The sequence below is a fragment of the Lissotriton vulgaris genome, chromosome 1_1 (genome assembly GCF_964263255.1).
Source record: "Lissotriton vulgaris chromosome 1_1, aLisVul1.2, whole genome shotgun sequence".
NCBI classification, from domain to species: Eukaryota; Metazoa; Chordata; class Amphibia; order Caudata; family Salamandridae; genus Lissotriton; species Lissotriton vulgaris.
The window spans coordinates 2,092,144,148-2,092,167,648 of record NC_141685.1 but is presented as its reverse complement, the minus strand read 5'-3'; the positions used below and the strand labels follow the sequence as shown (position 1 = coordinate 2,092,167,648).

Here is a 23,501-nt window from a genome sequence, read left to right as displayed (position 1 = left end):
CTTTACACATATCGTTCTCCTAATTTAAGCCTGACTGCTTGTTTGCTAAACTGCCAAGGGTTAATTTACTTGAGACTTAACTAGACCTATTAGTGATTGTGGAATTATTACGAGTTGAGTGTGAATACACCCACCTACTAATAGCCACTTCCTACATCAATTCATCTGGGCAGGGATTTCGAGATTTGAGAATTCTGTGTGGGGTATTATCACATTCTCAGATATTTTTAAGCACATGTCGGCCAGGTAAAATGAAGCATGTATAAAGTGTTGTACAAATTTCCATTAAAGAATGGGAAGTCATAATACAGCTGTATTTCCGAAACCTGGAATTACCTATCTCCATAAAATCAGTCATTTCGCGTGAAAAATTACTTTCATCAAAGCATTTTTACATTCAGTAACATAATTTTGCTGTAGATTGTGAAGGTTTAATCACTTTATGGTAGTAACATTAGTTTGCAATGTATAAAATAGAATTACACTTACCCATTGTGTATTTGGCTTGTGTACAAGATGTGCGCTTTAAAATTTCATAAACCTTAGGGAAGAGAGAAAAATAATCTATGTAACACGTTTTCCTTCTATTTATCAAACACGTAACGAGAAATTACAAGCATTTCATGCAGTAATTAGCATAGAAACGTATACAAGTTTAAGGAAAATGTTTAGGTCAATGATGTGCTATTTCAACCATTTATACATTAAAATGCACAAAAATAAATAAAATCTTTCAAAATAAACGACGAGTTGTAAGATGTGATGTTGGCCCACCTGGATAAATCAGAAATGTTAGAAATCACAGCGGCCATCATCAGTTACACGGTCATCCTCTTATGGCTCCAAATTCACATATCGTGGTAAGAACGAGATGACAAATACCACGGTTTTACCACATCTAAATGTACCAGGTGAAATAACACCTAGGCATTGTTCCACCCACCAAAGATGCAAGTGGAATATGTGATGGGTAACTTGGCAGTAATGGGAGAACCAAGAGGAAACAGATGCGGACTTTAGTACCCTGCATATTCAGGATAACAGGCCATGCCATACAGAAACTGAAAACTTGGGTGTGAAGTTGGCTCCCCTCCATTCCTATAGAACTTGTTTTTGTGCCCAAACAGATAACTGAGAGATGTAAATCAAATCCTAATTTTACCATAACAGTGTTTAAATAGCAAAACGTTTCTGCTGCTGATATTGGGTTTAGACATCTTGTACAATGTTGTGATAATGTATATGGAACGTTTTCGGGTGTGTGCATTGAGAATTTGTATTTCATTATCAACTCTTTAACAATTTTGAACATTTAGAAACAAATTGGAGTCTGTAAAAATGTCTGTAACCCATTTATATTTATTTAGACTAGTACCTTCAAATCAGTTCTATAAATCTAGCAAGATATGTTTCACAAAATACAAAAATGAACAGAAAATGCTGACATTCTGTTAAATAATTTGGACGAAATCGACCACCATAAAATGCAAAACTCTGCGTTTTGAGAGCTTGGAGGATGAATGTAATAAGGTGGACTCTAGAAAGCTTCGAATATTTTATAACAAAGGGGCTGACTTGAAGTTTGGTGTATGGGTTTGTCACAGTCTTGGGCTATATTCCGTGTAAAATATTATAAGGTCACTGTAAGAAATTGAGAGGGATGAGAGCTCACTCACGTGATAAACACAATCCTCGTCAAGGTAAACCAAAAAATCACTAAATAAACCAGTGCTGAGCTCATTGGTAGTTTGGCACACATGCAGTCAGGCTTAACTTAGAGGCAACGTGCAACATTTTTATTTAGCACTCAAAGAGTAGTGGAGTGAAAACACAACAAAAAAAAAGATTTGCAAACCAATTTAAAAAATAGAGTAAATGTTAATAAATAAAATGACAACAACACAAAAAAATCAATTAAAAATGTATGTGTTATGAAATTTGAAAGTTTTACGTAAAAATAACACTCAGAAGCACGAAGAGCCAATTGTGGTTATCTGGTCGCGGTGGACTGGGTCAAAAGTTCAAGATAACTCCAATGGAGTGCAAGTCAGATACAGTGAACAGGTGTGTCCCGGTACAAAGTTTATCTTCTAACTTAGTGCAGTTCCACGGGAGGAGCCTCAGTTGGAGCGTCAGATTGGCAAGGGACCGCGGGGAGATCATTGTTCGTGCTAAAAGCTGGTCACCTGTAAGAACTTCTCATTGAAGGAAATGATGTGAAAAGCACTGTGCCAGTGAAGTCTGTATTCTGTAGCTCGGAAAGTTGCTTAGATTATCAACTTCAGATCTCGCGTCAGCCTCAGTGAAGTCCACTCGGTTCGCAATGAGACAGAGGATGGCTCATTTTGTGGCGAAGTCTAGAACATCTGAATTTTCACCTGGAGTCAAATTCTTGCAGTTTTTAGATTGGAGTAGTACACTCTGACAACAAGGGACCACCACCTGTGGGGCACCTATTGGGGTACAGATGTCACTCCAGCAGAGGCCCGCAACTTGTTCCAGGGAGAATCGGGTAGTGCTGGTCAGCTGTGCAGTTCCATGAAAGGCCTCTAGAAGCTTGTTGCGTCCCTGTAGCTCAAACAGGAGTCATCCAACTGACCCTTTGAGTTAATTCTGGGGTCCTGGGTTCAAGGCAAGCAGGTCCAGTCTTCCTTCAGGTCTCAGACAGCAGGGCAGTCTTCCTACTGAGTCTCCACAGTCCAGTAGTATTTTGCTGATAGGTTCTGAGGGTGACACATTTATACCCAGTGCCATTGTGTCTGTGGGGACCACCCTCTTTGTCTAACCCTAAACTAGTTCTGGCCAGTTCATTCATGTTCCCTGGGTTTGGTTCTAATCTGTCTAGGGGACTTAGGGCAGGTGAGAGCTCCATTAGCCAGTGGCAGGGTAGGTATTTACAAGGGGTGGCCAGCTTCTAAGCTACCTGTTGAAGCTCAGACAGGTCTGCGTACAACCCGCCAGGCAATCCTGCTCAAGAGAGGAACATCTTACCCCTCACCCAAAGCCATTTTGTCAGTTGTCTATGAGGAATAGACATCATATGACAGGAGAGCCATTAACAGCCTTATCAGCCTGGACAATGAAATAAAAATTACAATTAAAATGAGTGGGACAATTATTTTGTATCTGCTCCCAAACTGAAGTTATCACTTATTAAATGTAATAAGGTAACTCAGCCTTAGTCTAGGTGAGAGCTAGCCTTGCTACAGAGAAAAACAACATTGCCAGGAAATGGAAACTTAAGTACAGACATCCCACTTTTCAAATTCCATGCACCCTTCCCTATGAGCCATTAGGGCCTACCTTGGGATGACCTATAAGTATCAGTTGAAGGTTTAGGCCTAGCAAAAGGTTTATTTATGCTTGAGTCATGTTTTGCAGTGCTACTTTAGTGGGTGGCACAATGAGTGCTTCAGCATACTTGTAGCATTTAAGTTAGAGACCCTGGGTACATGTAGTACCATTTACTGAGGCGCATAAGTAAATCAATTGTGCCAATTATTTGTATACTATTTTTAGAAGGGAGAGCACAAGCACTTTACCACTGATCAGCAGTGTTAAAGTGTACAGAGTGCTAAAGGCCAATGCAAACTGGTTCAGCAAAGGTAGGCAAACATATGCAGTGGTTCCAAAGAAAGGGCAAGGTCCAACAGTTATTAATCAATCAGGTTTCTTGTAAAGCACAACAGCTCACTTGTAAGGGTCTCAAGGCACTAAGTGTAGGCACTGTGGATCTGCGGTTCAGTCAAAGAGCTAGGTCTTGAGGTCATCCCAGAATTGAGTCAGCGACGCTGATTGCCTGAGATGCAGTGGCAGGGAGTTCCAGGTCTTCGCAGCGAAGGAGGAGAAGGATCTCCCTCCAGCTGTGGTCTTGTAGATCCGTGGAAACGTGGCTAGGGCCCGTAGGGTGGAGAGGAGAAGTCTGGTGGGTGTGTAGAAGGAGAGACAGGGTTAAGGTATGGAGGTCTAGTGTTGTGGAGGGCTTTGTAGGCAAGGATGAGGAGCTTGAAGGTGATTCTCTTGTTGATTGGAGGCCAGTGAAGTTCTCTCTAGTGACTGGTGATGTGGCTGCTGTGGGATCTGTTCAGGATGACTCTGGCCGAATTGTTCTGGATTGTTCTACAGTTTATTAAACGCATGCGCGCTAGCGGGTTTTCCCGCTGCGCGCTGAAGATTCGAAAATCGCGCGTTACGTGACAAAGCCTGCTCGTCCTGCGCAGAGCGCAGGTAACGCCCATGACGAGCTGGCTTTGTCACCAGCATCGAAGGGGTTAAGGGGTTTTTGGGTAGTGCCGGCATAGAGTGTGTTATAGGAGTATCCTATGGTACTTGTAATAAGGAGGATGGGATATCCATCACATCTGAGATGGAGTAACCTGATACTATTTGGGATTTCACTCTAGAACTCTACCATAGAGAGAGAATTCTCTAGACCCTCTCGTATTTGAATTTTGAATTTAAAATTTCTTATAGAGCGCTCATATACCTGCGGTTTCTTGGCGCTATTACTGACCGGATCCTAGTTAAAAAGCTGGGGGAACAGGAGAGTTGTTATTCGAAAGATTTCGTGAATAGATAGGTCTTAAGTTGTTTACGGAATTGTGGGTAAAGAGTGATGGTGCGGAGTTCAAGGGGAAGAGAGTTCCAGAGGGTAGGGGCGAGGGTGGCAAATTTCGAGCCTCCCCACTTCTTTCTCCGAAAGCGTGGGATGGTGAGGAGGGACTGGGAGGACGAACGAAGTTCCCTGGTGGGGACATAGGAAACAATCTCGGAGGAGATGAATTCAGGTGCGAGTCCGTGTCGGGCCCGGAAGGTGATGGAAGCAAGCTTGAATTCAATTCTGGCTCGCACAGGGAGCCAGTGAAGTGATTTCAGGAGCGGGGTAGAGTGGTGAAATTTGGGGAGTTACTACTACTCTCGTACTAAGGACTTAGTCAATGTACCAACATGAGACAGAGAATCTAATGGACTGCAACCCTGCAACCCACTGAGCATTACATGAGTAAGTTAAATATCATGCATTGATCAGCCCCCTGAGACTTCACAGGAATAATTTATAAAACCCTCAACCCACTTTCATCATGCATAGACACAAACAAAAACACTAGGAGCATAGAAATATATTTGTAAGATTAATTAAAATCAACATCCTATCAATATGAATAGTAGTTGTTATAAAAGTAAACATAATAGCAGCAGTGACATTTATCAGCAGGTAGAACAACAAGAACAACAGAAAATGTGACACATCATGACCGGATTTTAGGGTTTTACTGCATCTCCCAAACCCTCCCTTAGCTCACTAACCTAAGCTTAGTATCAGCAAGCAAATGTGTTTACAGCTATTGGATCACCAGCAGTGGCAATCCCCTGGAGCAGAATACCTCTTTATCAAGTAATGCTTTGCTCCAGTTTCCACTCTGTCTGAATAATGGTTAACTGGTTTGGTGCTGAGGAAGGCTACAGGCCATTATCTGGACCAGTCTTTGTGCCCGGAGGACTGCTTTAGCCCACCCTCGCACCTGAGGCAGGAAATCCCTCTGGTGCATACACTAGAGGGATTTTCTTTTGCTATTTTAAGCCTCAGGAGCTGAGGAAGAGCTTCCCTAGCACCTGAGGTTGTTACTTTTTCTCTGTGCAATAAAGGCGATCGGCGTGAATGTAGTAACTGAAACTCATGTCCTCATGGAACTATAACTCACACCCTCAACATTCACAGTTTTCTCATCAATAATTTAACTGCAAATGTTGCAGTGATATTATCAATAATGTCACAGGTGATGTATTAGCTGGGATAATTAACAGTTAATGGTGAGGGTGCAAGTTACAGTTACTTGAAATAACTCTAACTATAACAGCTGAATTTCTAGGGTTTTGTTCATGTAAAGTCTGAGCCTAACGATAACGTGCCTGTAAACTCTGTTTTTTTATGAACTTCTAAGGTTATTTTTCATTTTGCTTCCTAACTATAATGCCCTTTGTAACCTTTTATTTTTTCAGTCAATTTCCAGTTTTTTTTTTCGTTAAGTAAAATGGCCATCACAAAGCATGGTGTTGGGCGAGTTGGAAGACGGCCAGGCATGGCATTGTGCTGCCCCATTAAGCTTACTGCTCCTGCCTCACCTCCTCCTTGCCATCCATTGTCCAGGTCCATGCCTCTGCTCCCTCCTTACAGCCCAGTGTGGCCGTTGTTATGCTTCTGGCCTTCCCTTATACTATGAACAATTAGCTAGCTTCCCCATTCACCTCCTCCCTACCGTATGTTGCCCGAGCAGATACACCAGCCTCTTTACTCCTGCCCTGCATGGTCCAATGTACTGCCACTGTCCTCCATTCCGCTTGATGTCCCTTCCTACGCCTCCTGCCCTTCGTTACCCAATTTATGACCCATCATTGCCCTCCTGTTTAGACTTTGTGCTTAGCTTGCTGCCTCTACCCTCCTACCCCCACCATACAATTCTGTGTGCATGCCCTGTTCCCTTCTTTTTGCTCACCATATTCCATGGACCTTCCACTGCTCCTCCCACCTACTCGGAACGTTCTGATGAATTGCAACTGACCCGCAAACCTGCCTAGCATGGTCTGATGACTGCCATCTGTGCCTGTCCCGGCCACTTCCACCCTGCCTGTCTGAGTTCCACGCCCCTATCCCCTCCCTCCTGTCCATGGGTCATTTTGCTGCCACTCCCTTCCGCCTTCCATGCTCTGTTGTGCTCCAACTGCTCCCACTTTCTTTCCTGCATAGTATCTTGTGAAGGCACTTTCCCTGCCCTCTCTTGCCTTCGTACAGCCTTTACCCATCACTTCTGTCCTCCATGGTCCTTTGTGAGGGTCCCTGCCCCATCTGTTTTGCCCACCATGGCCGTTGTGCTGTCACTAACCCTCCCGCTTGCCATGCAAGGCCTTTTGTGTTGCCAAAGCCCCTCCCATCTGCCCTGTGTTGTCAACTTGTTGCTCCTGACATCCTGCCACCTTCTCATCTTCCCTCTGCTGGCTTTGTGAAATCATAATAGTCTCACTGTTGCCCACCATGGTGTGTTGTGCCTCTAGTGCCCATCCCACTTGCCCTCCATGGTCAGCTTGATGCTCCAGCATTGTCCCTTGACCCTGCCCTCAGTTTTCAATTTGAATACCACTGCCCCCTCTCTCCTGCCTTTCATGGTCAGCTATGCTACAACTGTCCTCCTGTTTTTCCGGTATGGTCAGCCTGATGCCCTTTCCTTTTTTCCCTCTGCTCTCTGTTTTCCTTGTGCATGGCCCTGTCTCCTTCCTATTGCTTTCCATGGTATGTTGTGCTGCGCTGCCGTCCCGCTTGCCCTGTGTGGTTTATATGCTGCTGTGACCCCTGATGACTTACCCTGTAAGGTCAGCTTGGTGCCCCTACCCATCGCCCTCCTGCCCTCTGTTATCCAAGTCCATGTCCCTACCCCATTCCTCCTTCTCTCAGTGATCCAATGTACCATACTTGTCAACAATCTGAACTTGGCAAATGGGATAATTTGAAAAAGAAAATTCCTGTGGATTTGATTTTTCCTAAGGACATATATTACAAACGAAGAGATTTTAGGTAGGATAAAGATAAAATAAATCTCTCTTGGTCCTAAAAATATCGGGAGTCTCCTGCCTGAATCAGGTCTGTTGTATAGTATGAGTGTACTGCCAATGCCTTTTCCTTCAGCCCTTATAGTCTGTTTTGCTGCCACAGCCCCACCCACCTGCAAAGCGTGGTCAGCTTGTCGATTCCGCACCCTCCTCTCTGATTTCAATTATCTGAGTGCGTGCCCCTGGCATCTGCCTCCCCACAGAATTCTAATGAATAACTAGATTGCTAACATTCTGCATTTCTAACAAAAGTGTGACACATCTGACGTCATCTGGATGTAATCAAAACTGTAATACCTAAAGCATTTCCTTTAGAAATTATAAAAATGAAAGGATATTATTCCCATAGAAATTATTGTTAGTGCTCTAAAACACTAGAATGAGGACAACTTTTCTAAGTTCTCAAATCGTGACAAAGCACTTTTAAATTATTTGCTATCTTGATTTTTTTATCCAGTTGATCACTTGATTATATGTTGGAGAGAACGTGGCATCACAGCCAGCGCTGCACACTTTGGAACTGAGGAACCAGGTTCGAGTTTCGGCTTCAGCTTGACATTCTGTGATTTTGGGCAAATCACTTAGGGCCAGATGTAGGAAGGCCATTACCGGTCGGTAGCGGCCGAAATCGGCCGTTACCGACCGGTAATAGTCTTTTCCTATGTAGGTGGCATATTTACCGATTCGGTAAATAACAAATCGGTATTTACCGATTCGGTATTTACCGAATCATCATTTACCGATTCGGTATTTACCAAATCGGTAAATGAGATGTAGGAAGCACTTTAAAGAGTGCTTTTGGGCTTTAAGGATTCGTTATTTACCACCAATTATTAGTTGGTGGTAAATAACGAATACCTGCGTAAATGCAAATCTGTGCATTTAAACCTTTGCCATGTGACAGACATACATGCCCTTAGGGCATGTATGTGTGCCACATTTGCACACCAGCACTATTCAGGGGTGCAACAGGGTGTCAAAGTGACACCCTGCCACCCTTGACTCTTTCCCAATTTTACCGAATCGGAAATTACTGATTCGGTAATTGACATTCATTCCTATGGGCCTCCAGGCATACAGAATTTTTAGCTACATAGCATTTACCGATTCGTAAATACCGAATCGGTAAAATTTGGTATTTACGAATCGGTAAATACTATTTACCTACATCTAGCCCTTAATCTCCCCATGCCTGAAGCTCATAAGGAAAGGGTCCTTGTGTAATGTAACTGCTGCTCGTGAAAAGCACTCCAATACATTAGTGTCTTGTCTGCACTATAGAAAACTGCAAAAACCAAAAAACGTGTTTTGCACACTTCTGTCATTGGGCTACATTTTGTCTCTTTTCTCTCTGGTGGCCATCTTGGGGGACTTATTTATAATGAAGCTCCCTAATCTCTCATTTAGTGCAGTATTTTCAGTAGAAAAAGCTGTCAGTTTTCCACTTTGATTCCATCAAGATGGTGGTCAGATGTGCCACACTTTTTGGCACAATTTCAGAATGTTAGCACGCTAGTTGCTCACTAGAATACTGTAGTAAACTGCGGATCACCAGAGAGTTAACTCACAGTCTGCTGCTGGTGTTGAAAGTAAATGTTTCAGTCTACATGTCATAATGTTTTAATGAAATAGAAGAGGAGTATATTTGAGAACTCACTTAAAACGTGTCCTTATTTTTCTTTCTACAACACTAACCATAATTTCTATGACAAAATGAACAACCTCATTTTGTCCCTTCCTAAATTAAATGGTTTAAGTTTTACCAGTTTGATTCAATCAAGATGACTTCAGGTGTGCCACAAGTCTGTTATAACTAAGACTGTTAGCATTCTAGGTGTTCTTTAAAACACTCTGGGAGACTGCAGTAGAACACAAGTTGGAAGTACATGTTTTACTGAGAATTTCAGTCTTCATACTCATATGGCTGAGAAAGATAGTGTGGATTCACTGAAAATATGCTCTCATTTTAGCTTATGGAGCACCTTCCATAACCTCTATGGGAAAATCATGAGAAAACTGTTTTCTCTCAAACATGATTCATGAAATCCCGGAAGGCGGCTTTTTCACAGAGTAACACACCTTAGCAACAAATGATTTATACTGTGACTAAAACCTGTTATCACCCCTATACATTCTCATTTTTGTTACCCTCAAAACCTGCCATTCACTACAAAGCATTTCAATGGGGTGCTATCACGCATGTTGGTCCAAAGATGGCTGCCATCACTTTCTGGCTGAAGTGCTGACAGCTAATCAGATCTCACCATAAGACCTGTGCTTAGTCTCCGCCCAGATTTCCAAATTTGGATTTCCTTTAATATCCAGAAAACTGCTTTACAGATTTAAACTACATAACAAAAAGGGTAATCTGCAGAACAAAGTCTGTTGAACACATCGTCAACCTCTACGAAGTGGAGCAGATCAAGTAAGGCCGGATTGGACAGGAACCCCGACTGATCACCGATGCCCTCAGCGACAGCAGAGGAATAGCACAGCGGGCATGAACGTCTAAGCGGGGCAAGACACGGATTCTCCCTAAACCCAGCACACGGACCATCACGGAGCAAGCAGCCATGGACGAAGGTGTGACTTTTGTTTTTACTTTGTACATTATTCACTGTATCCATGGCGAGATGAGGCCACACATACAAGCGGGCTGAGAATAAGGTCATCAGCATAGTGCCGCCCTCTCAAGCCTGATGTCAGCGCCAAAGCAACCTTGACAACCACGGGCAGATAGCTTGTTATTTATATATTTCCGCATCAATTGCACAGCGGACGACGGCGAGAAACCGCACATAATTTCTCCAGGAGCATCTCTACACTGTAAAACATTGGAGTCATCTGCCTACACATGGCAATAAAGTGCGTCAATCTGGCATCATTTTTCTATCTATGGGCAGCATCTGCTTTTAGGTCCATAACAACAAAATGGCGGCCTTCATAAATACCATCACTTTGGAGTCCGCCTCCTGCTTACTGTTGCACTAGGTAAAGTAAGACTTTGATACTCGAAGGAAGCAAAACATAAACATTGAAAAAGGACCAAAAACAACAACTGATATACAGAAACCGAAACAGGACTACTCCTGACCAGCTCAGTCAATGGAAAGAGATACAGGACTATCCGGATGGCTATGATGCCCACTCCAATGAGGCAGACATCTTGGACTGTCTCCCTCTCTACCCATACAGGTCAGAACCTCAATTTAAAATTTAATTAAATCATCTTTATTTATCTATCTCTCAATCTTTACGGCCCCAGCGCCTTCCCCAACCCTCCATTTGCCTGACTAGGCGCTATTACGCTACTTGATACATCTCCTACTACTCCCTCTGCACAAACCTAAGCCACCAAATAGCTGCTCAGTCACCCGCCTTATTGCCCCCTACTTCCCAAGCCCATCACCCCCTCACAGTACCAACTCCCCAGTACGAGACCATACACACATATTGCACCATAACGCCCTACCCTATTCTAAAAGTGCCTACCCTACTATGGAGCTCACAGGGGCACATACCTACACCATTAACTCCCCCCGAATCTTTCAAAAAAAGCATCCAAACACTTCAAACACAACATGATAACACTAAACCCGGAAACACCTCTGATCCCTACTTCTCCACAAACAAAGGACATATAACCACGGATATCATCTTTTACACTAAACGAAGAGCATAATGGAGGAAAGCATCCCTAGAAATATAAGAGATCTCCTCCACCAGAAAAACCGTACATGGTCTCATTATCTATATCTCCCCCTACCAAAACTTCAAAGCGGCTGCAACCATCACAATATATAATAACAGAACTATTCTCATGCAATCAACAGACCGCAACCTAAACCTGTTGGAAAACATCTTCCCCATTATCAAGGAACAAGTGAGAAAATTCCAAGCCCCACCCTAGGCTACTCCCAATACCAGCACTCACCTTATCACACCGCCAAATTCTGCCGCTACCCACACTCCCTTATTACCCCGACCAATATCTACACTCGAACACCAAACTACCCCACCCTTCACACCTGACGCATACATAAGACGCTCCCCGTTGCCCCCTGCACCAGCAACGACACCCATCATGGACTCACACACCACCACTCGGATATCACGACCATTAGCTATGCCCTTATCAGACCCAGCATCCTCCCCTGGAATGAATATGGTCAACACTACCCCGGGTGAACCCATCAATCCCACGACCACATTGCTACCACATACCTCCACACCCCCCAAAGGCACTCATCATTCCAGCCCAACACTCCCGGATATTGAGAGGGAGCTAGATAGGACGCCTCATAATGACCTTGAAGGAGATCCGCCCTCTAACCAACCTCGGGATGCAAACACACCACCCACAACCATAATACATCCAACAATCTGGCTCCCTCCCTCACCTGATCCTTGACTTGAAGAGATCATACTCTCGTTATGGCAAATCAAAGCGGAAATACAACGTTTATCTGACTTTTTTCTCAGTCAACCCTGAAACAACAGATTTCCATGACAGACTAAGTCAAATTTCACCTGACCCACGCAGGTGTTACATCAAAATTACTGACCCCAAAATAGAAATCAGTTCCCCTTCACATTAACACAACCTGTCCAATACACAGTACTAATCCGCTATCAGAGACAGACCTACATACTCTACTACAGTCTTATGAACCCTCACACCAAAATTACAACACCATGACTACAGATTACACATCCAAAATGGCTCTAATTCCAACCATTCCACCCAACACTCACAGGCCCACTACCCCAGAGGCATCATCGAAAACAACCTTAGTCAAGTTCCCCTTATTCAGGAACCCAACACATCCCATCTCACCCTGTCTTAAATGTATACTACTAAATTGTATAGATCTGCCTCAAGACACGCAGCTGACATAGCTGACCTTGTTCTCACACAAGAACCGGAGTTACTCATTTTAACTGAAACCTGGTTAAAGGAATAATCAACACCTATCATTGACACACTCGTACACCCAAACTATGATATCATCAGACTGAATAGAACAGACAAGACAGGTGGGGGTATAGCCTGAATACATCAGAACACTATCTCTGTAAACGAATCCACATTCCCCGTATTTCCTTCTTGTGAATACTTTTGCCTTGACATCACTAGCAATGGCAAACCAATATGCTCTTTACACACCTTCTATAATACCCCAGGTGACAACCTCACATTTACCAAACAATTTATGGACATAGCCTCTACTAATGCCGGACATCAAAACACCCAAATATTTCTTGGAGACTTCAACCTCCACTGGAATTATCCCAATGATGCATTTGTCAATAGTCTCAAAAACTTCCTTGCGGACCTCGACCTCACCCGTATTGTGAACAGCTCGACTCACGATAAAGGATCCATCCTTGATTTAGTAATCGCTAAAGTTGATTCCATCTAGTTTGACACGATCCTCCCATGTGATTGGTCGGATCATCATACGATCACCTTCTTCATCAATGAAATAGTGAAACTTAACTTCGGTCACCCCACAAGGCCTAAAGTATGGAAGAGAGAACTGAAAAACATTGACCCCAACACACTCACAACTTTCAGCTACAACTACAACAAGCCCCCGTAGGGATAGCCGACGTTCATGATCTCACCAACCACTACTTCAACTCCATGAACATGATACTTAACGAGGCACCCCCTTCAATTAAAGAGAGTCTCCAAAAAAGACTCGAAACCATGGTACGATGGAAGACTCAACGAGGATAGATGATCCCTAAGAATATTTGAATGCAGATGGAGAGCAGCTCCATCCGCCAATCACCTCAAGACACTAAGAAAGAAAAGAAACGCATACTACAGAAAGATCAAAAGCACTAAAGCAGACATTTTTAGCCACCAATTAGACAAGGCAAAACTCGTCCTAAAAAACTCTTTGAGTTAATCAAAACTCAATCTAAGGATGCACCTCACCGACCCCAGGATAAATTAGGCCCACGACCCAACGGTGAAGAATTTGCTTCCTTCTTCTCTCAGAAGACCGATAACATAAAGAAGGACCTTATCAACGATCTAATCTCCCACTCGGCCGCACACATGAGCCCCTCACCATCCCTTTTAACTTCCCCACACCGAAGCTCATCAAAGTTCGACCTAAAAAACAATGCATCTTGGTCATCCTTCAACCCCTAGAATCTATTCTCAAAAAGCTTACTGCCTTAAATCTTGCTAATCACTGCGTTGACCCTCTCATAGAAAACCTTGTAAAAGCCTTCACCCCAATGCTGCTACCTCTCCGGACCAAGATCAATAATAATCCTTACGCCAAGGTTGCATCCCTGACACCCTCAAGGCCGGGCATGTATCCCCCATTCTAAAGAAACCTACGGCGAACGCTGCAGACTTAAACAATTACTGGCCTATATCCAACATACCTACCCTGGCCAAACTCTTAGAAAAATGTGTAAACCTTCAGCTGCTAAGACATATTGAACAGTTAAACCTACTCAACAAATACCAATCAGTTTCTGCGCAGGTCACAGCCCTGAAACAGCCATGACCCATATAATCGATGATGCCCTACAAATCCTAGATCAGAACGAGGCCTGCCTACTCATCTTACTAGATCTTTCCTCGGCCTGTGGCACTGTCAAACACGATAATCGGATAGTACTTCTGAAACACAGAATGGGTTTAGGTGGATCAGTTCTAAGGTGGTTTTCCTCGTTCCTCCAAAACAGATCACAACGATTCAAGGTTAATCACTCCCTTTCCAAACCTGTTCCGGTCATTTTAGGAGTCCCACAAGGATCTGCATTATCTCCGACATTGCAGCGAACCCCTCACTGAAATTCTCCACTCGTCTAACGTGCAATACCACATGTACACTGACGACACGCAACTATACCTGTAGATCCATACCCTAGAAAATATCAAATCGCTCAACTCTATTATCGGAAAAACTCAGACATGGCTGGGAGAAAATCATCTAAAACTGAATGCCCTCAAAACTGAATTCCTCCTCATCGCTCTCCCTGCCCAAGTACCCATAATGCAAGACTAGATCAAACACCTTACCTCATTCAATTGCCAACCCCTCATCATTGATTCAGCAAAATCGCTGGGAATATCTCTGGACAGAAACCTCAATATGCAAAAACACATCAGCAACTCAACAAAAGGAGCAAACTTTCAGATAAACACTTTGAAAAAACGGACACATTTCCTGCCAAATAATGACTTCTAACTGGCAGTACAAGCTCTAGTCATCCCAAGGGTGGATCACAGTAGTGTCTCTCTCTGCGGCCTGCCCAGAGCGGCAACAGCCCCTCTAAGTGCTTCAATCAACGCTGCAGCAAGGCTTATAACTGGCTCCAAAAGAAGTTACTACATATCCCCTGACATAAAATCCCTTCATTGGCTACCTTTTGAAGCCAGAAATCCTTTGAAAATAGCATATATGACTCATAAAACCATTCATCACAATACACCCAGCTATATGGCACAGAAACTGGTGCCCTCATGCGGTGTTAGATCCTTAAGAAGAGCTAACAACCTTGTACTGAAACCAAAAAGATTCAACAAGAAAAAAACGTATAACTGAACATTTTCCGGGATGGCGCCAAGAATGTGGATTGCTCTACCCCCAGAAACCAGACTTAATCCATCTATTGCATTTTTCAAAAAAGAAGTGAAATCTCTCCTCATGGCTAAATTCAGTTGACCAGGGGCTAGTATGTTTATGTTTATGTTTATGTTTTGGGGATTTTTATTGCGCACAAATACCCGAGGGTGTCTCGGCGCATATCGGACTGCCTGGGACGGAGAGCTACCAGATGAATCATTGATTAAATAACCAGGTTTTCAAGAGTTTACGGAAGATGATAAGAGTGGGACTGGTTTTGATGGACAAAGGAAGAGAGTTCCACAGCCTGGGGGTTGCTACTAAAAAACATCTATCTCCCCAGCTGGTGGTTCTGGTGCATGGGACAGAGAGGAGGTGGGTGGAAGCCGAGCGAAGTGATCTTTGAGGAGCATAGATCCGAAAAGCATCCTTGAGTAACCTGGGTCCTGAGTCATGGATGGCCTTGTAAGCAATACAAAGTGCCTTAAACTTTATCCGGCTCTTGACTCTTAGCCAATGCAGGTGACGTATGGCCAGAGAGGTGGGGCGGCGGCTGGGGATGCCAAGCAGAATTCTGGCCGCTGTATTTTGCACCGATTGTAGTTTGGTTAAGATCTGTTCTTCCTTGACAAGGAAGAGGGCGTTGCAATAATCCATTTTAGAGAAAACATGAGTGGGGATCAAGGTTTTCCCTGCCCCGGGAGGGAGATATGGCAACAGATTTTTGATCTTCCTTAAAGTATAGAAGGACGATGAGACCACTGCATTCACGTGGTGTTTAAACAACAGCTTCTCATCAAACATGATACCGAGGTTTCTGACCTTGGCAACCGGAGTGGGGGGGGGGGCCCATTTCACTGGGCCACGAGATGGAGGACCATTCCGGAGAAAGGTTGCCAAAGGTCATCACCTCGGTCTTGTCCGAATTTAACTTCAAGCAGTTCCTTGACATCCATGAGCTAATGGCCAACATCCCTTCCTGAAATCTAGTGGCCACGGCTGGTCCATCTTTGTGAACTGCCAACACCAATTGGGTGTCATCCACATAGGTGGTTAAGCAGAGTCCATGTGCTTTAATGACTCTCGCCAAATCCGCCACATATATATTAAATAATGTGGGGCTTAGCGAGGAGCCCTAGGGCACCCCGCACTTGGCGACCCATGTATCCTCCACGTGAAACTTTATAATGTTCACTGCTCAGCCAGGTATCCTAGATATTGTATCTATATTATGCTTGAGATACAGTGAACCCTTTGTTATGTATCTTATACTGTGTATCAATGATCGGTTGATTACAGTACTATTGTCTATCCGCGAGCCGCTATTTACCATGTTTTTATGTAACTAAGACTCTACCTTGTGAAAGCGCTCTGATACCCGCAAGGGTCTAGTTTGCGCTGTATAAAACTCTAAAAGGAATAAATATCTTTCTGCCAAATATGCTGTAATTACGTCCAGCCGTTTGGCTTGTAGTTGTGTTTAGAATTCCAATGGGTATTAACATGGAAAAAGCGAATTTTTTTATCCCCTTTTTTTCAGCCCCGGCTTGACGAACCACCCCAAAACTCTGCATGCACAAGAATCACTGGTGCACTTTAAAAAAATTGTGACAGTTCATTAAACGTTGCCAAAGATATACACAAGTCAAAAAAGCTTTTTCTATGGAAACATGGTCCTCACTATAGCTACCTACTGGTGATCGCCAGTAGGCAATATATATATATTCACTGAATAATCTGACTTACTAAGGTAAATCGCTCATGCATGTTAATAAAATACACTTTTTTAGAGTGTTTATCATGTTTTTACAAGTTTAGTGCAAGATGTCTTTAAAACTAAAGGTGTTCCTAAAGATACGTTGTCTAGGGCACCTTCTTTTCCTCTTTACGATTACTTTAGTTAGCGTGTAAATAAAGTATGCCTGTTTGTTTCACAGCTTTCCTAATGGTCCTGCCCTGTCAAGTGAGCAGCAGTCCAGTGCTGCTGTTCACCAAGGGGCAGCAATTAAAGGAAAGGAGGGCCGAATGCAGCTTATGGGCCGTACTTTGAGTGTGCAAGAGTTTGAGGGACTCTTAAGAGAGACCCTCGAGCCCAGTTTTATTCAATGGGGTGATCTGTTTGGCATAGGGATTTTTTTTGGGGGGGCCAATTCGCACCGCTGGAGCCAGACTGCAGCCATCCCAAACAAAATACTGCTGGCAGCCATTACAGGACTCACAGACTTAATAAGCTGTCCTTAAGCTTAAAGAAAATAACATTGGGGGTAGGATAGGGATACAATTTCCACTAGGACCTGAGGGGGAGACCTAGAGTGATGCCCCTGTATCAAAATGAAAAAAAAATCTGAATTTTTGGGCGTGGTACAGAGGGATTGCAGCTAAAAAACAAAAACTAAATGCAGTCCACCATTTTTTATTTATGTATAGAGAGGGCAGCATGAGAAGGGCCACCTCCCTGAGCACATTTTAGGCTCGAGGACCTTATCTACTGGGGCCAGGTATCTTTTTGATACCATACCCATTTTAGGACCCACTGGCCCCATCACCCTGGGTCCAATGTATTTATTAGGTTGAAGGAGGCATGCAGCCTCCTCGGCTACCCTAGAGAGGCCCTTGGAATCCTGCCCCCGGGCTGAATTGAAAGTGGGAGGAGGGCGCACGTCCTTCAGCCTTTAATGGCCCGGGTACTCCATATTCCCAGGGCCAACTCACTCACTGTGTCCCAAGGAGCCCAAACCCAGGACACAGTTGTTTCCCTGCTCATACTAGTGCTGGCAGAGAAACGTGTTTGCTCCTGTCTGGCAGGAGCATTTTTAAATCTCAAGTCAAATGCGAGCGATCTTGGGGAATGGAATACTCCATCACAAACGTGGCAGATATCCTGTCTGCAGTATTACAAGTGCCATATGATATAATTCACTTGTAATATGGTGGATAGGATATCCATCACGTTTGTGACAAAAATATTCGAACCGCCAAGATCTAAATCAGGGCCTTAGTCTGCTCCCAGTCGGTGGGCAGACTTGTGTTTGGTTTCCATACTCACACTGATGTGGGAAGGGAAACAGAACACATATTGCTCCCACCCTGAGTCAAGTCAAGTCAAGTCAAGTCAAGAGATTTATATAGCGCGCTACATACCCATAGGGTCTCAAGGCGCTAGAGGAAGGGTGGGGAAATTACTTCTCAAATATCCAAGTTTTAAGTTGTTTTCTGAATGCTAGGTGGTTCTGAGTAAGGCGAAGGTGAGTGGGAAGTGAGTTCCAGGTTTTAGCTGCCAAGTAGGAGAAGGATCTACCTCCCATGGTGGTTTTGTTGATGCGAGGTACAGTGGCAAGGGCTAGGTTGGAGGATCGCAGCTGACGGGAGGGGGTGTAGAAGGACAATCGTGTGTTGAGGCATTCGGGTCCAAGTTCGTAAAGTGCTTTGTGTGCGTGGGTTAGGAGGCGGAAAGTAATCCTCTTATTTACGGGGAGCCAGTGGAGATTTTTCAGGTGACCAGAGATGTGTTCTTTACGTGGGATGTCTAGTATGAGCCTGGCTGAAGCATTCTGGATGCGTTGTAGTTTTTTCTGGAGTTTTGCGGTGGTACCGGCGTATAGTGTGTTTCCGTAGTCCAGGCGGCTCGTGACCAGTGCGTGGGTGACCGTTTTTCTAGTTTCGGTGGGGATCCAGCGAAATGTTTTTTTGAGCATGCGGAGAATGTTGAAGCAAGATGATGAAACGGCGTTGACTTGTCTGGTCATCGAGAGTGAGGAGTCAGGATGACGCCGAGGTTCCGTGCGTGGTCCGTCGGGATGGGTGCTTTTCCAAGGGCTTCTGGCCACCAGGAGTCATCCCAGGCGGAGGGGGAGGTGCCTAAGATGAGGACTTCTGTTTTGTCTGAGTTCAGTTTCAGACGGCTGTGTTTCATCCACTCAGCTACTTCTTTCATTCCTTCGTGTAAATTGGTTTTGGCGGTGGTAGGGTCTTTGGTGAGTGATAGGATCAGTTGAGTGTCATCCGCGTAGGAGATGATGTTGAGATTGTGTTGGCGAGCGATGGCCGCAAGGGGGCTCATGTATACGTTGAAGAGGGTGGGGCTGAGTGACGATCCTTGTGGCACGCCGCAGATGACTGCAGAGGCCTCTGACTTGAATGTTGGGAGGCGGACTCTCTGTGTTCTTCCGGTGAGGAACGAGGTGATCCATTCCAGTGCTTTTCCTTGGATTCCTACGTCTCTGAGGCGCTGTAGAAGGGTGCTATGACAGACTGTGTCGAAGGCAGCGGAGAGGTCGAGGAGGATGAGGGCGACTGTGTCTCCATTATCCAGTAGAGTTTGAATGTCGTCTGTTGCTGCGATGTGGGCGGTTTCAGTGCTGTGTTTGGCTCGGAAGCCGGCCTGTGAGGAGTCAAGGGATTTGTTGGCTTCGAGGAAGGCGGCGAGCTGGTTGTTGACAGCTTTCTCAATGACTTTGGCCGGGAATGGAAGAAGCGAGATGGGGCCGTAGTTTTTGAGTTCGGTGGGGTCAGCTGTGGGTTTTTTCAGAAGGGCGCTGAGTTCTGCGTGTTTCCAGCTTTCCGGGAAGGTGGCGGAGTTGAGGGAGCAGTTGATGACATCTCGGAGGTGAGGTGCTATGATGGAGTCTGCTTTGTTGAAGATGTGGTGAGGGCATGGGTCAGTTGGGGATCCTGAGTGGATGGAGTTCATCAGGCGGATGGTGTCCTCAGTGGAGATTGAGTTCCTGTCGTTAAGGATGTTCAAGGGGGGTGAAGGTCCTGTGGAAGGTTGGGTGGGTTGGTCTTCGGGTCGGTGGTTGAAGCTGTTGTGGATGTCTGCGATTTTTTTTGTGGAAGAAGGAAGATAGGGAGTCGCAGAGGGCTTGGGAGGGGGTGATGTCGTTGGAGTTGGCTGATGGGTTGGTAAATTCTTTGACGATGTTGAATAATTCCTTGCTGTTGTGGGCGTTGTTATCTAGACGCTCTTTGAGTGCGGCTTTCTTGGCAGACCGGATCAGTTGGTGGTGTATGCGGGTGGCGTTTTTGAAGGCGTCCCTGGTGCTGGTGTTTGGGTCTTTTTTCCAGGCCTTCTCGAGGGAGTGACAGAGTTTCTTCGATTTCTTAAGGTCATCGTTGAACCAGGAGGCGTTTAGCTACTCCACCCAGTGGGAGCTATGCCTCTCCCACACTAGGTGCGGAGCCAGCTCGGGCCAAGGGGGCCCTGGGGCTCCCCCAAAAGTGCTATTGAAGGGTGCCCTGGGTGGGCACTGGGGCACCCACACATTTATAATGCAGGACCCAGGGGATGGGGTCACCCCGGGGCCAAAATTAACTGGGCAAAGCAGCCTCCCTTCCCTTTAAAAACACTGATGGCCCCAGGGGATGTGGTCCTCGAGGCCAACTAAGCAGTGCATGGCGGCAAGTTATGGTTAGCTTTGCTAACTACAGCTGGTGAATTTCTGTGTTTTTTTAATTCAAAAATGTAATATTGTCTCTGACATATTCACCTTTCACCTTTATTTTTTTCAGTGAAAAAAACATAAAAATTAAAAATAAAATATATATATAGATAGATAGATAGATAGATATTGATATTTTCGAGCAAGTTCAATTATCACATTACCTTAAAATAAATACTTTAATGATATTGACATTTATGCACTTGCATTTAGAACTTGCACTTAAATAAATGAACATATATGCTCCAAAGCGCTATACCTAAACATCAAAAATACATCAAGATTATAACAAACCTATCCACCAAACTCTAATTCGAGCCCTACATTTGAACATTAATGAAGTCCTACGTGAGAGTCAGGGAGAACAGTATAGCCAAGAAAACAATGATTTTTGCTTGGACACCGGAACAACTGTTTTAAGGGAACAGATTAAAGAAGAACGAATGCTGCATATTCTTGGTGATTGGGAGAAAATAGAATGCAGCTTCTCTGGAAAATTCAAACAAAGACTTTCAAGAAAAAATCATAAGAGAATGACCTCCCAAAAAACTCAGGACAGCTTTTTGAAAGAGTCATGAAACCATTTTCACTATTCTGGACCAACGTTTTTATGCTGCAGATACACTAACACCTATATGTGGATCACAAGTACAGCAGGAAGTATGCAAATGCTATACACTAAACAGGTAATAAAGTCCCATGGAATGGCTCTAAGAATGTATGTCAAGCAGGATAAGGACAGCACTCAATACTGGTCGATATTGAAAATGTGACTTTGAAATTCAACTTGCACCTTTGAAAATGCATTAATCTCACCTCAAGTTTCAGACTTGTCAAAAACCTAGAAATAATATTTACATGGATACAAAAAAAGCAAAACATGCAGATCATATCGGGCATCACAAAGGCAGACATGATGCAAAATGAACCACTTTATAGTGCTGGATAGGTGCCACATTCTAGCAGAGCATATAAACAAAGGTATGAATTTAAACTTGTGAGAAGTACTAGATCAGCAATAAACAGGGGGCGGGGTGCACTGGGGGTGGTTTATTGGATGTAGGATATCTATTAAAGTTAGGCAGACGTTCAGTCTGCTTATTTAGAGTATTTACATGGGGATACACCCTAATTAAGGTGGATGGGATATCTTGGAGCATCCTCCATCTGGCAAATAATAAATACCCCCTTAAATATTAGAAGAAGGCTGCACAGAAGGTAGGCGTGGAGAAGATCGTACAAAAATTTGGTCTGGGCTTTGTGAAAATAAGATCCAGTTCGCTCCATATTCCAACCCTGAGGACAACCAACAGAAGAATGCTAATTTGAGGAATGTATCTGCCTGCAAGATCAAGGACTCCATTCACTTTTGAGAATGAACACAGTATTTAGGTATTGTGGGGCATATCCCAGAGCTGACATACAAGCCAGTAGACTACATGCTACTTTATGATACCCTATGAGGCATTTGTAAGACATGTCAGCCTTAGCGTGGTCTTCCTCCAAATGTTTGCCTTCCTCTTCCATTTTTACTGACCTCGTTTTTGATGGCCTTAGGACTCTGCTCAATGGTTAGAGTGGCAGACCCTGATGCAGTAGTCTGGCCGGGACCAGGGTTCAATTCCCGCCTCGGCAGTTCTCGGGCTCAATTTCCTCGGACCTAATAATTCTCGCCTTGGTGCCTATTCTGATCATGAGCCCCACTCTGCACCTCTGGGCAATAGCTTGCTTAATCTCTACAACGGCCCCAACAAGGCTGAGGATGCCTGACTTCACCTTGGGGGTGCCCAGGAGTGGGATCCTCACAGGGAAAGGCCAGAAAGGGTTCTTCGGCGGTATTCGTACAAGCGTCAAGATGCCTCCGGGTAGTCGTGCGGTATAAGTGCGTAATTATCATTTATTTTTTTATTATTTTACCACTACTAACCAGTGCTAATGTGAATGTGCTCACTCCTGAAAACATGGTAACATTGACTGTCCCCAATCGGCACAGTTAACGTACTTATAAGTCCCTAGTAGAGTGGTGCTACATACACCCAGGGCCTGTACATTAAATACTAGTAGCTAGCATGCCTGCAACACTGATTGTGCCACTCACTTAAGTATCCCTTTAAATCGGTCTCAAGCCTGCTCTACAGCCTATATAAGCAGTTTAAACTGCCATTTTGACCTGGCAAAATAAACCTTATGCCAGGTCCAACCTTCCTTTTTAAAATGTCACCCCTAGGTTAGGCCTGGAGAATTTAGAGAGCAGGTTGCTGTGTATTGAACATGTTGGACATGAATCTTTAAGTTCTACATGTCTTAGTAGTGAAAAACCCTTACATTTGTTTTTCACTACTGGATGGTTGATTAACTTTGGGAGTACCTTATTCAGTTTAATAAGCTGTCATTTCTAAATGGGATCAGGTAGGCAGTTCATGTTTGGTGTCTTTGGAAATGTAATGAAAAATCATATCTTATGGTAAATTTTGAATTACAATTTTGAAAATGCCACTTTTAGAAAGTTGGCATTTCATGCCTTAGCCATTTGTTGCATGCAACCTGTCTCTGGGTCACATGACTGGGTCTAGCTGAAAGTTGGGCTATGTGTATTTCTCCTAGACAGCTACACATAATGGGAACTTAGGTGTGTCTAGATGGGCCATCACTGGCAGGATGGGTGGGAGGAGTTTGTCCAAGATCTCACTTACACCTGGATAGGCTGGGTCCTGTCTTCACATAAAAGGCTGCATATCCCCTGATGTAAGTCTGGAGCCAGGATAAGGAAGGCAGGGCATATGAGCACTTCATAGGCATGCTTCCAGAAGCTCCTCTCCACTGGAGAAATTTTGGACGGCCTGGTTGAGGTCTACTGAAGTGT

At 44.2% G+C, this 23,501-nt stretch overlaps 1 protein-coding gene across 1 annotated transcript in view; it reads right to left on the bottom strand.

Moving 5' to 3' along the window:
- The window catches only part of ANO2 (anoctamin 2), a 1,660,301-nt gene that overhangs the window by 935,142 nt on the left and 701,658 nt on the right, over nt 1-23,501 (bottom strand). Inside the window, exon 7 of the mRNA XM_086939055.1 lies at nt 490-541. Within this exon, the coding sequence (XP_086795181.1) occupies nt 490-541 (52 nt within the window). The remainder of the gene's footprint in view (nt 1-489; nt 542-23,501) is intronic.